Genomic DNA, 16,300 nt, shown 5'->3' with positions numbered 1-16,300 from the left:
TGTGGCATCTGGGAGTCTGTGAAATGACTTCCTACATGAGCTCCGACAGATGGAGACACTGTTTTGCCTCTGTTTTTGCTCTTTCGCAGGGTCCGAGGCTTCTGCTACGTGCGTGTGAGTGTGTGAAGTTCTGGTTAAAACTGCTGCATTGCTAAGTGTGGATGTTCCTAAGCCAAACTGATATAACACACAGCAGCATACACACAGCTGGCCAACAAGAAAGTAGATAAAAGGGTTTAAAAGGGTTTAGCAGTCCGTAACTACTGGTGCAGCTCTTACAAAACAAATTCTCAAATGTCAGCAATCGATGCCCTAAAAATGTCCTTTTAAAAATAATGTTAGTTCTTCTGTCAACACTTGGCTCCATGATGATGTTCTTGTGACGTTACCGTTACGTAACACTAACAGGAGGACAATCAATGCCAGAGCTGAAGGAGTCTGCTCACGGAGGTCAGTCAACTGTTCATTACTGCTGTCTCCCCGGTTCTGTTTAGTTCAGTGGAAACGATGACATCATCTATGTGAGGTGAGTGTGAGAGGAGTGAAGTGAATGCTTGATGTGTTTGAAGAGAGAAGGGTGGGGAGAAAGAGCAGAAATGCAGATGAGCAAAAAGCAAAGTGTGGACACTGCAGAAAGAGTGAGTGTGAAGACAATCATGTAGAAAGATGTAAGGAAGGTTTAAACTCTGTATAAAGGATTTCAGAAGTTCCACTTCCTCTTCATTTGCTATAAGTGCTGAAGTTCTGCACAGACATGATGCATCAGAAGACAAAGTCAGCAATGAAACGAGGTGGAAAAACTAGGAAAATGTGGCCAAAGGGTCATAAGGGCACACTCTTAAAAAGATGGCTCTACAAGGGTTCTTTAGTAAAGGCAATGGTTCTATATAGATCCAAGAACACTCAAATAACCATTTGCATACTTAAAGGGTTCTTTGCGTGGTGAAATTGTTCTTCAGATTGATGGAGAATGTGTGCTGTTGGAACAAAACCTTGCATCTCCATTTTTGCCGTTTTTCAGTTTTTGTCATAATCTGAAAATGCCTGTTACTCTCTACACTGTGTGTTAATTTCATGTCAGATGGAGCAAAAGAAACGGCCCAAAATTAATTGGACAAAAATCTGGTTCCATTGACTTACATTAAAAGTAAGGTAAGTTTTTCCTTCTCCTGTAAAGTCATCATTTTGGACCTACAAGGTTTTGTTACGACAACAGCAATATAGATCTATATAGCACCAAATAGGGTTCTGCTACTGTTACAAGCTTAACATCATATCAATGGAAGAACACTTTTTGGTGCTATATAGGACCGTTTTCAAAATGGTTCCATATAGAACCATGAACACTCATAAAACATCTGCACGCTTCATGGTGAAATGGTTCTTCAAATTGATGGAGAATGTGTTCTATATTGCTGCTGTTGAAACAAAACCTCATATCTCCATTTTTATCATTTTTCAGTTTTTGTCAGTTACTCTTTACACTGTGTGTTAATTTCATGTCAAATGGACAAAGAGAAATGGCCCAAAATGGTCTGGAAAAAAGTCTGGTTCCATTGACTTACATTAAAAGTAAGGTAGGTTTTTTCCTTCTCCTGCAAAGTCATCATTTTGGAGCTACAAGGTTTTGTTATGACAACAGCAATATGGTTCTGTACAGCACAAAAAGGGTTCTGCTACTGTTACAAGCTTGACATTGTAACAGTAGAAGAACACGTTTTGGTGCTATATAGGACCCTTTTCAAAATGGTTCCATATAGAACAATGAACATTCAACCATTTGCATGCTTAAATGGTTCTTTGCATGGTGAAATGGTTCTTCAGATTGATAGAGAATGTGTTGTATACGGTTCTGTATAGCTCCAAAAAGGGTTCTGCTACGTAACAATAGAAGAACACGTTTTGGTGCTATATAGGACCAAATGGTTCCATACAGAACCACAAACACTCAAACAACCATTTGCATGCTTAAATGGTTCTTTGCGTGGTGAAATAGTTCTTCAGATTGGAGAATGTGTTGTATATGGTTCTGTATAGCACCAAAAAGGGTTCTGCTACTGTTACAAACTTTACATTGTAACAATAGAAGAACACTTTTTGGTGCTATTTAGGACCATTTTCAAAATGGTTCTATATAGAACCATGCATAACACATTCTCCATCAACTTGAAAAACCATTTCACGGTACAAAGAATCCATTTAAGCATGCGAATGGTTTTTGAGTGCTCATGGTTCTATATTAAATATTCTATTTACTAAGAACCCTTGAAGAACCTTTTTAAGAGTGCATGACTGACTGACTGAATGAACGAATGCTTGTTATGCATTGAATGAACAGTTTGTCCTAATGAGCCATTGTAATCAACAACTAACGAAAGCTTACAGAGCAAATAAGCTCTACTAATGCAATTATGCTTAATGCTGTAAATAAAGAGTGAATCAGGAGCGGCATAGCTCGCCGGCCCTTTTCATTACATTTCACTGAGTAGTGAAGCTGCAGCATTTAATTTTTTATCTAAGGCTAACAATTTATTTGGAGTGGTCCTTTGTAGATGATTAATAAACTCTTAACAGATTATCAGTAACACATCAACAACATATCAGTGAAGTAGCAGTAGTGAAGAATCTGAATACACTGAAGTAAATATCTTGTAGATGTTCTGTTGATACATTACTTACATTAAGTAGATGTGTTGTTAATATGTTACTTCCATTACACAAAACTTAACCTTACCAACCTTACCCAACACCTAACCCTAATCCTGGCCCTAATCCTAACCTTAACCTTAATCTCAACCCAAAACCTAATCAAAACCCAATGTTTTGTAGAGACCACTCAAAATAAAGAGTCACCAATGACAGACATACAAAACTGAGATCATCATATTCTCTACCAGCAAACCACACCTGCGTAATTACAGTCATTAGAATGATTACTTATTCAGCGAGAGTGAATTAAAAGTGACAGGCAGAAAGCAAAAGAGGGGACACAACTAAGAATATTAGAATGAAGAGGGGAGAGGATGAAAGAGCAAAAGGCTAAGAGAGCAAAACAGAAGAAAAGAGAAAGAACAAGACTGAGAATAAGGACGAAAAGCAGAGCAAGATCAAGAGACTCGGAGAGAAACCGAGATGGAGAGCGAGAGAAAGTGGGGGTGCAGAACAGGAGAGCCCTCTTGGTGCCGGTGATGGCCCTCTACGGTCTTGTCTTGGTTCCCAGCGCCATCATTTAGACTTCTATTTGAGACATTCCACAATAAAGATGTCAAATAGAGAGCGAGCCCATCGCCTCTGGGGAAACAGCCTGGAGTCATTCCAGGAAGACCCACAGCCAAGATAACCAAGAACTTACTGAGAGAGAGTGCAGAGATAGGAGGGGAGGAAAGGGGGAAAAGAGAAAATGAGGGAGAAAGACAGAAGCGCGGTCCACGAGAGGGATAGAGAGAGAAAAAGAGTGGAAAAACAACAAAAAAAGTGAGATTAAAGATATAAAATGCAGGGACAGAAGGCAATGAGCGGATGAAGTAAAGGAAAGCGGCAAAGCAACACAAAAAAGAGCTTGAGAGAAAAAGAGAAGGACACTGAGAGAGAGAGAGAGCAGATGTAGCAGGCAGAGTTAAGGTAGCTGGAATAGGGACGTGATGAAGGGCCGTACTGAGCCGTCCTACTTCGGTATCCATCATCATTATTGTGTTCTAATGAAAAATGATGAGGTCAGCATCCTGAAACTCAATCACGCCGCCAGTCCTGCTCCAGTATTTGCTTTGGATTCCACAAGCAGGGAGGAGAGGAGGAGAGACAGAGCAGCCCAACTCTTCTCCTCCTCCGCCAAGCTAGTCAGGCACTGTCCTCCAACTCTGCTCCCTCCTCTCTCTTTCTCTGCCTCTCCTTTTTCACACTGGGTGGATGGAGAGAGGCTATTATAATTTACATCTTCACACACATTTCACCAAGACACCGCAGCGCAGAACCACACCACAGCTTGACAAGTCCCCTTCAAACCAGCAACACAACATCTGCATTCACTTACAGTACAAACACAGACGAACATGTCGAAGATCTGCTGCATGAAAAAAAAAACAAAACAAAAAAAGCACACTTCTCACCAGATTCCTGAACCCCTACGGCAAGGCCCCGAAAACCATTAAACCAGCCCTGCCTCTCAGGGTCATGGAATTTCATCTTTGAACTATTTCAATAAATACGAAACGCTGAGTTATTAATTTTCTCTTTGACTTCTCTTTACTCCGGCCATGTTAACCGCTAACATAAACATCCACTGTGCCAGCTGGATTCTGGGAATTGGTTGTGATTGTGCCACTGGTGACTTGAAAGGTGACGTTTTAAAGAGATGAAAATAATCAAGGGGGTTCTTGCCAGGCGACTCCTGTCCGGATGGCTAGAACGAGGGCGCTGGGCTAGACACTGCACTTCCCAGAGTGCACAGAGGCGCGTTTGTTTATGTTTATGGAAGGGTGCTTACAGAGGTCACTTGGCAAAGAGAAGAGGAGAGGCAAACTCTTGAAGAGAAAGCGGACTAGAGACAACCTAGCTGTGGCTAGAAGAAGAGTAATAACCAGTGTGTGGTGGTGGAGGTGTGTATATACACTGATCAGGCATAACATTATGACCACCTCCTTGTTTCTACACTCACTGTCCATTTTATCAGCTCAACTTACTATATAGGTGCACTTTGTCGTTCTACAATTACAGCGTCCTGTGGGCAGCGTCCTGTGGGCAGCGTCCTGTGGGCAGCGTCCTGTGACCACTGATGAAAGACTAGAGGATGACCAACACAAACTGTGCAGCAGCAGATGAGCTATCGTCTCTGACTTTACATCTACAAGGTGGACTGACAAGGTAGGAGTGTCTAATAGAGTGGACAGTGAGTGGACACAGTGTTTAAAAACTCCAGCAGCACTGCTGTGTCTGATCCACTCGTACCAGCACAACATACATTAACACACCACCACCACGTCAGTGTTACTGCAGTGCTGAGAATGATCCACCACCCAAATAGTACCTGCTCTGTGAGGGTCCATGGGGGTCCTGACCACTGAAGAACAGGGTAAAAGGGGGCTAAAACAGTATGCGGAGAAACAGATGGACTACAGTCTGTAACTGTAGAACTACAAAGTGCACCTATATAGTAAGTGGAGCTGATAAAATGGACAATGAGCGTAGAAACAAGGAGGTGGTCATCATGTTATGCCTGATCGGTGTATGTGTGTGTTAGGCGCATGCATCTAGATGTGCACCTGTGTGCGTGTATCTGCTGTGGAGTGCTACATTCAGACACTCCTGATGAGCTTACCTAGACAGTTGTGTCCGTCATCTGCCAGCATGAAGCCGTCGTAGCATGTGCACCTGTAGTTGCCAGGGATGTTGATGCAGTCATGCACGCAGCCACCATTGTAGTCGTTATCACACTCGTCTATATCTAAACAGAATAAACACACAAAATATAAACACTTAAAATTCTCATTCAGGGAAGTGATAAAAGCAAGCTGAATGTCATGAGACAAAGACCTGTGATGTAACAGTATTGCAGACTGATACCAAAAGACTAATCACACTCACATATTCAGCCCAGTAATAGAGGTCTGAACACACTCTCATCACCGTCGGAGTGCCATTTTTGGCTGTTTTGGAGGAGAAAGCGCTGTTGGAGTACACAGACTTGTCAAACTACGAGCCAACTCATCCCTAAAGAATCCATAAACATGCTTTTGAGCTTTGTGCTTTGGTTTGTGTGTTTAGATGGGACTTCCAGAGCAAATCAAATGCATTGTCCTTAATACGCTTCAGTCCTTCAGAGAAACACAGCAGTGGGATAGAGTGAAAGGGTGAGAGAAAAAGAGGGATTTTCATAAAGACAATTCTCCAAAAGCTTAATGTGGAAGAAGTTAGGTGGTGATAGAAAAGACAGGCAGGTCCACTCCTGCTCAGAAGCCCCATAAGGCTCTTGATTTTGAGACTAAACCGCAAGAGAAGGGACTGAAAAAAACTCTGAGCACAAAGCAGAGGCTGGCCTCACAGGTGAGAGTTAAGAGTGAGTGTGCAAGCTGTTAAGAGTGTGAGGGGCACAGTACAAGAAGTGCGGAGGAGGGGGTCATTAGCGGAGTGGACGGCTAGTTAGCCTCCAGCTGACACACTTCCTGCCCCAGAGCTGTTGTTGACATCAGCCAGCGGCAAGCCGACAGCTTCAGGCTAAAGCTGTTTCCGCTCTAACACACACCGAAACAGTCACGCACACACACAGTCACCCTCCAATCTCAGGTGAAGTGTTCACACTCAACATCCCATCGGGCAGATTAGGCACCTCCACCGACACCTCAGCAGGAGTGGGGTCAGCGGGGGGCAACGCCTCGCACGCCCCCTGCTTGCCCCTTAACCCACTGACACCCCCTCCGCCCTCCATCCAAAACTAGAAACACGCCGCGCCGAGAGGCCGAAGGGTCTCGACACCCTGCTAAGAATCAGCAGGACTCAAAAAGCCGAGTGAACAAACTCTCGCACCTCCCTAATGCGAGGCTCCAAGTAAAAGGTCTTTTCCTACTCTTTTTCACCCCCCTATCCGTGTTCAGGGATGATTAGTGGTGACTGGGCCTGCTGTTCGAACAGCTGCAGGCTACGAAGCATGATGCGTTTCTCAACGATCGGAGCGACGGGTTGCCTCCAAGCACTTTCTCCACTGCCTTTCTCTCAGGTCATCGCCTTGTCATATTCTAACTTCACACTCTCCTTCTATTTCCATCTCCTCTATGCCTCCTCCTGTTCGGAGCCCTTTAGAACATCAAGGCCTTTAATGTGTGCCTAGAGGTTTTTCCCGACCACTGTCCTGGCTGCGGCTGTGCAGGCCAGGCCTCAGAGCGTATTGGTTCTGTGGAGATATTCCTCTCTCCTATGTCAAAATGCAGATCTGTTCTCTAGCAAAATTCAAGAGTGGGGTGTGATACCTCTATGTCTCTCTGCCACTGTGGTGTGGATAATGGAGGTGTGGGAGCACTGCTATGATTCTGCACAAGCTGGAGTATGAATGTGTATAGGTGGGATTTCTGTGGCTGGGTTTTGTGTACGTGTGATGGCGAGTGTGTGTGTGTGATGCTGTGTGTAGAACTATATAAAGCAGCACAGACAGACTGACCTGCTCTGGAAGGAGGGGGGGTTAGTAACGAAGGGTGGTTACACCCAGCCAGCCAGTCAGAGCAGGAGCAGCACTGTGACGAACAAGCAGACACCAGGCAGACAATGGCCTACTAATAGTCTGACACCTCTCTCTCTCTCTCTCTCTCTCTCTCTCTCTTTCTCTCTGTCTCAGTCTTGCTCTTCCCTTCCCTACATCTTTCTCACACACATACACACATTCAGCAGAGACTAGGACATGCCTGCAGCACCGACAACTGCCTGACCTGTTTCACAGACAGATAAAAACAGAATGGAAACTTCCAAGGGCCTAACACAGCAAGCTTAAGGTCCATTAACACTGAGATACATTACTGTGAAAAGTTGCGTGTGATGTATGCAACAGGTTGACAACAATCAAGACCTGAGAGTGATTCTTGAGTCTGTAGTCGCTCCTATAGATCTATCAATGTTCAATAAACACCACACAATCTTTGACAGGGTCTCCAAGTCAACCCTGGATTCTCCATATCCCATTCTCTTAATGTAATGCCTCTTCAGTTTTGACATGAAGATAAATAAAACAACTGCACAGCTGATGAAGAAAGACCACACTGTGCTGGACATTCACTTACATGGTTAACCCCTAACCAGGCCAGGCCCAAAGTTTCACTTCACACTTCTATAACCTAAGAAAAGCTCTATAAGTTCGCACTGAAGACTCTGTAGTTACTGAAAAATAATACGCCTGGAATGTTAAGGGGTTCATGTGTAGCATCTATATATAAACCTTTATACAGACAATACAAAGTCAGCATCAGATGTAACAGCATACCCTTCAGACCCCCACAGACATCCAGTTACTGGTGACAAGAGCAAGAAAAGTTCACATTTTTCCAATGCCTGAGAGAGCATGAGTAAGAGAGAGTGATGGAAAAATCTACATAGTCCCATTAACAAACGTAATATCGCATTACAGCAAGGAGAAGCCAGCTAAATAAATGTGCCCCTTTCACTGAGCGTAGACGTTCGCTGAGAGCCTGAGGCCTGGAGGCCATGAAAATACAGTTTTAATCACCTACTGTTACTGAACAATCTGTCAGAAGTGTGGATTAAATGCTGCGCTGTTCAGTGTCTTTAGAAGCTGCATGGTTGCCGACAACAGCAATGTTCTGTTTATTGATGTTACTGCACTTTTAGTCATTTCAGTCACTAATCATGGTTTCCATTCGAAGGGAAAAAAGGAAACAGCACAAAGGGCTACAAACTTTGCGACAGGGGTAATGGTGTGTGGAGACTTGTCATCTAAAATAAGTGCCAAAACGGAGCATAAATTGCATGCAATGCGTTTGTGTCTGCTTGTCAAACATGATGCCCAGCTCTGGATCCTCACCAGACGTCTGTGGACTATCACAGGCCTCTCCTTAGAGTCTCAGCCACCACATTCTTGGCCACAAAAGCCAAGCCGTACCGTGACTTCCTACTGCTAATCAACACCAAAGCGTCTGAGAGCTAGTTCTTTACGTTCATAAACTTTAGAGTCTGCCAGCTGGCTACAAGCAGAGGACATCACAATGTAAACAGACGATATGACAGAGTAAGAGTAAGCCAAGCCCTCTGAGTAGCTCTCTTAATTTCCTGCAAAGCCAAACACGGAGGGCTTTAATTAGAGACTAGGGTCTTGGTAATGGGCTCTCTGCTTCAGACAGCGCGGCCCCCTCCCACCCACTACACACCAGCCTCCACTGTGGACAGTATGCCCACTCACACTAGGAAAGGGAGGGATGGAAGAGACAGAGATACATACGAAGAAAGACCTGCGTAAAGACAAAGACGAGAGAAACGGACAGAAACACACACACACTTAAACAAATACGCAAACCAAAGTAGGTCCCCACTGCACACGCTGCAGAATATATCCCCACCTCTGCTTCTGTGCTGTGTAGACTGTGGTTTTAAGGTGGGAGGAACTGGCTCCTGTAAGCTCCAGAACATTCTCTCTGTTTCCTTGGAGGAAATAAAAGATGTGTTGTTCTAGTCAGCTCTGTCTAGCCTCAGACTTCAGCATCGAGATTCTGCTCCAGAGCACGGTCTGGTTCAATTCCACTTCAAATCCACCTAATTTATTAATGGAGTCGAAAATGGGTTTCAGGTTCCGTAATAGGTAGAAAGCACATTTCCCATCTCCTGAAACATTAGCTCGAAACATCTGAGTAAAAAGGGAGTGTGACAGAAAGAACAGTCCACAGATGAAGAATGCCTTGCACATAAGCAGGAAAAACAAAGGGACGCTAACAAGATGTTTTCTCTTGTCCAGATGTCACTCTGACCAGGCTCTCTCGCTGCCTCCTTCTCTCAAATGAACAAACTGAGTTATTTTGTGTAAATCAGGTGATCATTTAGGGAATAAATCATCTGATGCCCTCAGGAAAAAAAGCCAAAACCACTGTTTATTTGCTTAATTGTCTGTCAAAACAGCCAAAAAAAGCAAGAGTTTCCAAGCTGGAGTTAAAAAAAAATGATTAAAAGCTACAGAGAAAGTGGGACTCCTAACAAACTTGCAAGACCTGGTATGCCACCGACACTGACCCCATCAGATAAAGAGCACTAAAAGCTTTCATCTTTGAGAGAGAGGAGAAAATCAAGCTGCTTCAGATCTGAAAACATCCACAGGTGTTTCTGTCCATCCTTCCACTGTGAGAAGACGACTCAGCGCTATGGGTCTGAAAGGATGTTGTGAATCTGCTGGAGTTCTAGGAATAATGGACTGACCACCAGAGTCCAGACCTCAACATCACTGAATGTGTCTGGGATTTCTTGGATCATGAGAAGCAGAAAATGCAACCAACTTCTAAGACTGAACTGAAAGCAAGTATCCCGAAAAGAATGGACGCTTTATTAAAGGCTAGAGGTGGACACATTCAATACTGAGGGGTATTATATGTAGTCATCAAGGCTTCTGTGTAATTTTCTGATAAATATGTGTTTTCTACGGAGCTCTGCTGGTGACATCCCATATAAACAAAACAAATGCGTGGCCACGCCCTATTAATGCATGGGTACAAGATCCTAATGCGTGGCCATGACTTTGTAAGGCATGGGAACAAGATAATAAGTCATGGCCAACACTTAATAAGGTGTGGTAATGAGATGCTAATGCGTGGCCACAACTTAGTAAGGCATGGGAACGAGATAATTAAGTCATGGCCACCACTTAGTAAGGTGTGAGAATGAGATCCTAATGCATGGCTTATCATGGCTTAATAAGCCATGATCTCGTGGCCACGAATAATCATCTTGTTCCTACACCTTAATAAGTCATGGCCACGCATTAGGATCTTGTTCCCATGCAATAATATGGCATGGCCACACATTATTTTTATTTATATGGCAAGTCACCAGCAGGGCTCTGTAGTTTTCTGCTTTTTTTCCTGATGCTGAAGAATAAACTTGAACTAGTTGCCATTTTGACTGGAGATTGTGGAAACCGAATAAATGAACAACGTCTTTTGCAGCGTGATGTATATGTACGCACAACTTGAACATGCATGTGTGTTTAGATATATATAAGAAAACCTTGTGTCTCCATTTTTGACGTTTTTCAGTTTTTGACATAATTTAAAAATTATTTATTTTTTACATTGTATGTAAAGTTTATGATGAATGGACAAAAAGAAATGACCCAAAATGACCTGGAAAGAATTCTGGTTCCACTGACTTACATTAAAAGTAAAGTATGTTTTTTCCTTTTCCTGTAAAGTTATATGTATATATATATATATATATATATATATATACATGTGTGTATATCGCTGTTGTTGGAAGAAAACCTCCAACATATCCATTTTATTATATATATATATATATATGTATATATATATATATATATATATATATACACACACACACACACAAGTAAGGACTCCTGCATGGATGTAGTGTCCAAATGCAGTGTGTGCATTTAGATGTAATCGTTCGTATGTGTCCTTATGTCAGCATGACCTGCACGAAAGTAACTGCATAACTGTATGCAATGTTGTGTACATACCGTATACGTACTACATTCTGCGTATGTCAGCATGTGTGTGTATGTGTGTGTTCGCCCCAGCTGTGCTGTGCTCTCAGGCAGAAAAAGAACCTGGAGGTGTGAACACTATGGCAGCACCTCACACCTTCCACACTCCACTTCCTCTTCACTAATTAAGACCCACAGCAGGGGCTGAAGAACAGCTGTATGACTTGCCCAGAGAGAGGGAGAGAGAGAGAGAGAGAGAGAGAGAGAGAGAGAGAGAGAGAGAGAGAGAGAGACTGCACGTGGAACTGGCTGAACACGAGTGTGCTTGCACATAAGTGTGTAAACCCACCTTCACACTGCTTGCCATCTCCCTTGTAGCCAGCCTTACAGATGCATTTGAAAGACTTTGGGGTATTCTGGCACAGTGCATCAATGTGGCAGTCATCTGTGGCCTCTGAACACTCGTCTGCGTCTGGGAAAAAGCAACAACGCAGGAGGAACTATTATTCACTGGTAGTGCTGCGACTGCATCACGGTGATTCACGGTTTAGCAAACAATGTGGATCTGAAACATTCCTACACAGGCACAGCTGATGGACGGTTCACTAAGAGAAAAAGTGAGATAAGAAGTGAGGCAGGCACACCTTCTAGACGCTGATTCAGATCAGCGTAAAGCATTGAGGTAATGTGTTTAATCAACCTGATAGTGACGAACAGGATTCAAACATGCAGCCTACGTTAATGCGAACAGGATTCAAACATGCAGCCTACGTTAATCCTTCATTTGAAACATCAGGCAAGGATATCACATTTTTCAGTTTGTGACATAATGTGAAAATGCCTGCTGCCCTTTACATTGTGTGTAGATTTTGAATGGATGAAAAGAAATGGCCCAAAATGACTTAGCAAAAAATCTGGTTCCATTGACTTACATTAAAAGCAAAGTAGGTTTTTTCCTTCTCCTGTAAAGTTACCATTTAGGAGATGCAAGATTTTCTTCAGACAACAGCGATATATATGATTTACACTGTTAGAAATAAAGGTTCTGTGCAGGTACATTCTTCATTCATCAAGGTACAAACAGTGTAAATGTTCCCTCAAAGGTGAAACAATGGTTTAAGGTCTGATTGTGAACCTTAAATAAGTTTTTTTCCAGGTGAAAAGTTCATATTTGTACCTTATGATAACCTAATGACTTAAAATAGAACAGTAAAATAAAAGCCTGGAGACGAGACGGGGTGTGTGGAGTCAGTACAGCTTAGAAAATATCATTTCAGTGGATTATGTTACAGTTATGTTCCCTGACTAAAGGTACTGAGATGTACCCTTGAGGGTCCCACCCCAGTGAGAGGAGGGGCACTGCCCCAGTGACAGAGTGTAGAATATATGATTTTAAATCATTTTTTGATCTCTTCCTTCATTTGCTCTGCCTCCTCATTGGAGAACTGGGCTTACATTTACACATTTTATGTCTACAAAGCAATAAAGAGCAAAAAAGTCTATGTCTCTGTCGTAGAAGCAGCAGAGGTGGAGCAGACTGGCTGTGCTGCGCCTCTCCTCACTCCTGCACTCTTCTCATCATTAATCACATGGAACCCCAAATCATTTGGGGTTTAAAGACAACAGCGCCGTTTTTATTGATCTGTCAAAGTATCGACTTTTTCTCCTCGTGCAGGGTTTTCGTTACTAAGGCACCCACTTGGTAGTTAAGGCAATGGATGACCCCCGGTGAGGTGGTCGATAACAAGGCGCCGGATGGACAGCGTGATTTTCCCTCCACCCGTATTCCTGCAGGCCCCGCCCTCTCCGCTGCGATTGGCTGGTGGTATCCGGTGATCTGTGCTACGATTGGCGCCGCCTGTGCTGACATTGGCTACACTCTTAAGATGGTTCTTCAAGGGTTCTTTAGTAAGGAAATGGTTCTATTTAGAACCATGAGTTCTATATCCTTAAAAGGACATAATCACAAGTCTCAATGGGTGTGACTGTGCAGTACACTATTTAAAAAGGTGGTTCTCCAAGGGTTCTCCTTGAGTTAAGGGAATGGTTCTGTTTAGAGCCATTGCATGCTTAAATGGTTCTTTGCATGGTGAAATGGCTCTTCAGACTGGAGAATTTGTTGTTTATGGTTCTACATAGCACCAGCAATGGTTCTTTTATTATTACAAATTGACATCATAACACAGGAACCCTTTTTGGTGTTATGTAGAACCATATACAATATTCTCCATCAGTCTGAAGAACCATTTCACCCTGCAAAGAACCATTTGAGCATGCAATGGCTCTACACAGAACTCATGGTTCTAAACAGAAATGGTTCTTTGCATGGTCTAACGGCTCCTCAGACTGGAGAATCTGCTGTATATGGTTCTATATAGCACAAACAAGGGTTCTGCTATTATAACAAACTTGACACCCTAATAGAAGAACCCTTTTTGGTGCTGTATAGAACCATAGACAACATTCTCCATCAAACTGAAGAACCATTTCACCATGCAAAGAACCATATAAGCATGCAATGGCTCTACATAGAAGTCGTGGTTCTAAACAGAACCATTCCCTTTACTGAAGAACCCTCTGGAGAACCACCTTTTTAAGTGTACTTCGTACTCACGACCATTGGGACTTGTGAATATAACCTACTAACCAATCCAAGCACAAAGGGGCGGGGCTCGCCGGAATACAGGTGGGAAAGAAAACGCGCAGCTCGCTACCTTCGCCCTGTGCCGCCCGCACGCTCTAGTCCTTATGGACCCTTTTAAGTTTCCCCACCAAATTTCTCTTTTCTTTCTAAAACAATCGCAGTGCCCGTTCATCACAACACAAACAGGAGTGAGTTAAACCCAGTTCTGGTATCAGACTGACAGAAGTGGACTGAGCTTAGAAATAGGCTGAGGGCTCAAACCCAAGCGTCGTCGGGCAGGACAGGAACAAACAGCCTTTAAAACTTCATTGATCAAATATTGGTATTTGTTTATTAGTGCCAAAGCGACCTACGAGTGGGGACGCGCGTGGAGATCGCTGCAGATGAGCACTGATAAGGCGTGAAAAGTTTAGGCAGCGTAATTGGAATTGGAAGATAAAGAGGATAAAGATAAAAGAGGGCTTACCTGCTGCTCCCACATTCCCCATGACACGGGGAGCGTTTATGAGGACGAAAAGCAAACAGAGGTGGCGGGAAAAGCGCGCCCTGCCCATGGCGAAAGGTGTGAGTGAGCGGAGTTAGAGTTGTATATTTCTTTGATAAGAGGCACCGCTGCGCTGCTGGCGGAGGGAGCACGGCGAGAGCGCGCAGACGCACGACGAGTGCTCATTGGCTTGCACAAGTTGGAGAGGGAGAGAGAGAGAGAGAGAGAGAGAGAGAGAGAGAGAGAGACAGAGAGAGCAAGGCAGAAAGACAGAGAGAGAGATAGAGAGAGAGACTTCAGCCTGAAGTGATACAAGGCGCCCAGGCTGCTGTCAAGAGCCGAGAATTGAAGCAAAATGTTGATAAAGGTACTTGCTAGTCACGGCACATTCTGCGAGGTTCTAGTAAACACTTATTCAGCACGATTTTACGCTTTTAAAGACTCTACCCCACTAATTGTTCGACTCGTCTTCACTCAAGTTGCCTTATGGTCACAGAAAAGTCAGTAAGAGAAATCAGATATAAGTTAAAGTCAAACAATTAAACGTTTTAACACAGCTGAGTTCATTATTTCGTAGTCTTACATGCAGCGCATCAGCAAATGCGCTGCCCTGAGATGTGTCAGCTATTGGAGAGATTATAGCTCCCTCTGCAGGCCAGCCTAAACGATGCAGGAAGTGGGGGGTCTCAACACCCATACCAGAACTAAACTAGCAGTAGAAGTAGAGGACTGCTGCAGTCAAGAAAGCACACCAAGACAGGCTTGATAACCGCATCTACTTTTATAGGACTACTACATAAAAAATGGCATTATTTAAAAAAAAAAAGAAAGGAAAACGAAACAATTTTGGTTCCATTGTAAATTTGGGAATGAATAGGACTTCATATACTGTGGTGCTGATGTAGAGTAAGATTTTTTTTATTGAAAAAGCAGCAGAAAGGCACGTATATAGCACTGAACCCACCGGAAGGTTACCATCAGCTTTAGGCTTGTAAAAGCCCCCAGTAGCCCCCAACACCAAACACTCGTGCCCCTGACACAGACTAACACAAATACACAACTTAAGCTAATGGACAATAACATTTACAGGGAGTGCGCACCTCACATGAGCCTCTTTGCATGGCTCCACACATCCCGAGCCAGTAGCCGGACACTACATAGCCCCCCTTCAAAGGTCGACTCTCTTGGCAACACACCAGCTCGAGCTAAGTCCTTCTGCACCAGCAGTCCCAGCCCTCATGAATGCTGCAGGGCGCTCACTCCCCCAGTCCTCGCCCTGAGCTGCATCCTTGCTCCCGCAGCACTTTCTGCTGTGTGGCAGAATTCCCAACAGCATGCTGTGTAAAATCCCATGCAGCTGGGGGCGACAGCACCAGCAGCGCTGCTCCACAAACTTGCCATCCGTTTTCTACACCGCCCACCGCACCATCAACACTGATATGAGTGCTGTTCTTGAGCACTGGGGCGCTGATTCTGACCTGAGCTGGACAATGGTCGCCATCCAGCCATTTAATGTACCTCTCTCAGTGTGCGTGAGCAGGCCTGATCGCAGTAGGGATGTTGGCAAGCATGATGAGCTGTTCCGTCCATGCTGCACTTGACCAACAGCCTGTGGTTGCAACTGAACCTCCCAGCCGGCATCTGGCTGAAAAATATAAATGTCCCTCATTATCACATCATTTTTTCATCTATTTATCAATGGGTTGATTATAGTTATATTAAGTCAAATAAGATTTCAATCCTTTGTTAAGACTAATTTACCCTTTGCACCGTCACAGAGGTGACATAAACAGACATTATCCACAACGTGCAGCAGTTGAGGTACATTTGAAGTGAACAAGCAGTTAACATCTGCAGTGTGGAAGTATTTTAAGGGGGAAAATGAAAACATGTCAAGAGCCAGATGTGATACCAGTAATCTGTAATGTCAGTATTTAGACTGCGGTTAACCGTCAGCAAAACAAAGTTAAAGCAATGATTCAGTCAAAAATCTAATTTATGCAATCATCCTCTTTTCCCAAATGTAGTCCAT

General features: G+C 43.7%; 1 protein-coding gene across 2 annotated transcripts in view; it reads right to left on the bottom strand.

The window, feature by feature from the left end:
• Positions 1-14,496, bottom strand: part of scube1 (signal peptide, CUB domain, EGF-like 1) — a 92,296-nt gene extending 77,800 nt beyond the window's left edge. The window contains exons 1-3 of one of the 2 annotated variants that reach the window (XM_036577639.1): positions 14,251-14,496; positions 11,490-11,612; positions 5,315-5,440 (exon numbers count right to left, since the gene is read on the bottom strand). In XM_036577639.1, coding sequence (XP_036433532.1) covers positions 5,315-5,440; positions 11,490-11,612; positions 14,251-14,338 — 337 coding nt within the window. In that variant the 5' untranslated portion in view covers positions 14,339-14,496. The remainder of the gene's footprint in view (positions 1-5,314; positions 5,441-11,489; positions 11,613-14,250) is intronic. The other variant, XM_036577640.1, reaches the window with a different exon arrangement.
• Positions 14,497-16,300: the final 1,804 nt, after the last annotated feature.

This window comes from Colossoma macropomum, unplaced genomic scaffold (genome assembly GCF_904425465.1).
Source record: "Colossoma macropomum unplaced genomic scaffold, Colossoma_macropomum, whole genome shotgun sequence".
Taxonomy (NCBI): domain Eukaryota; kingdom Metazoa; phylum Chordata; class Actinopteri; order Characiformes; family Serrasalmidae; genus Colossoma; species Colossoma macropomum.
The sequence above is the reverse complement of the archived record's forward strand: the minus strand, read 5'-3'. Positions and strand labels throughout refer to the sequence as shown.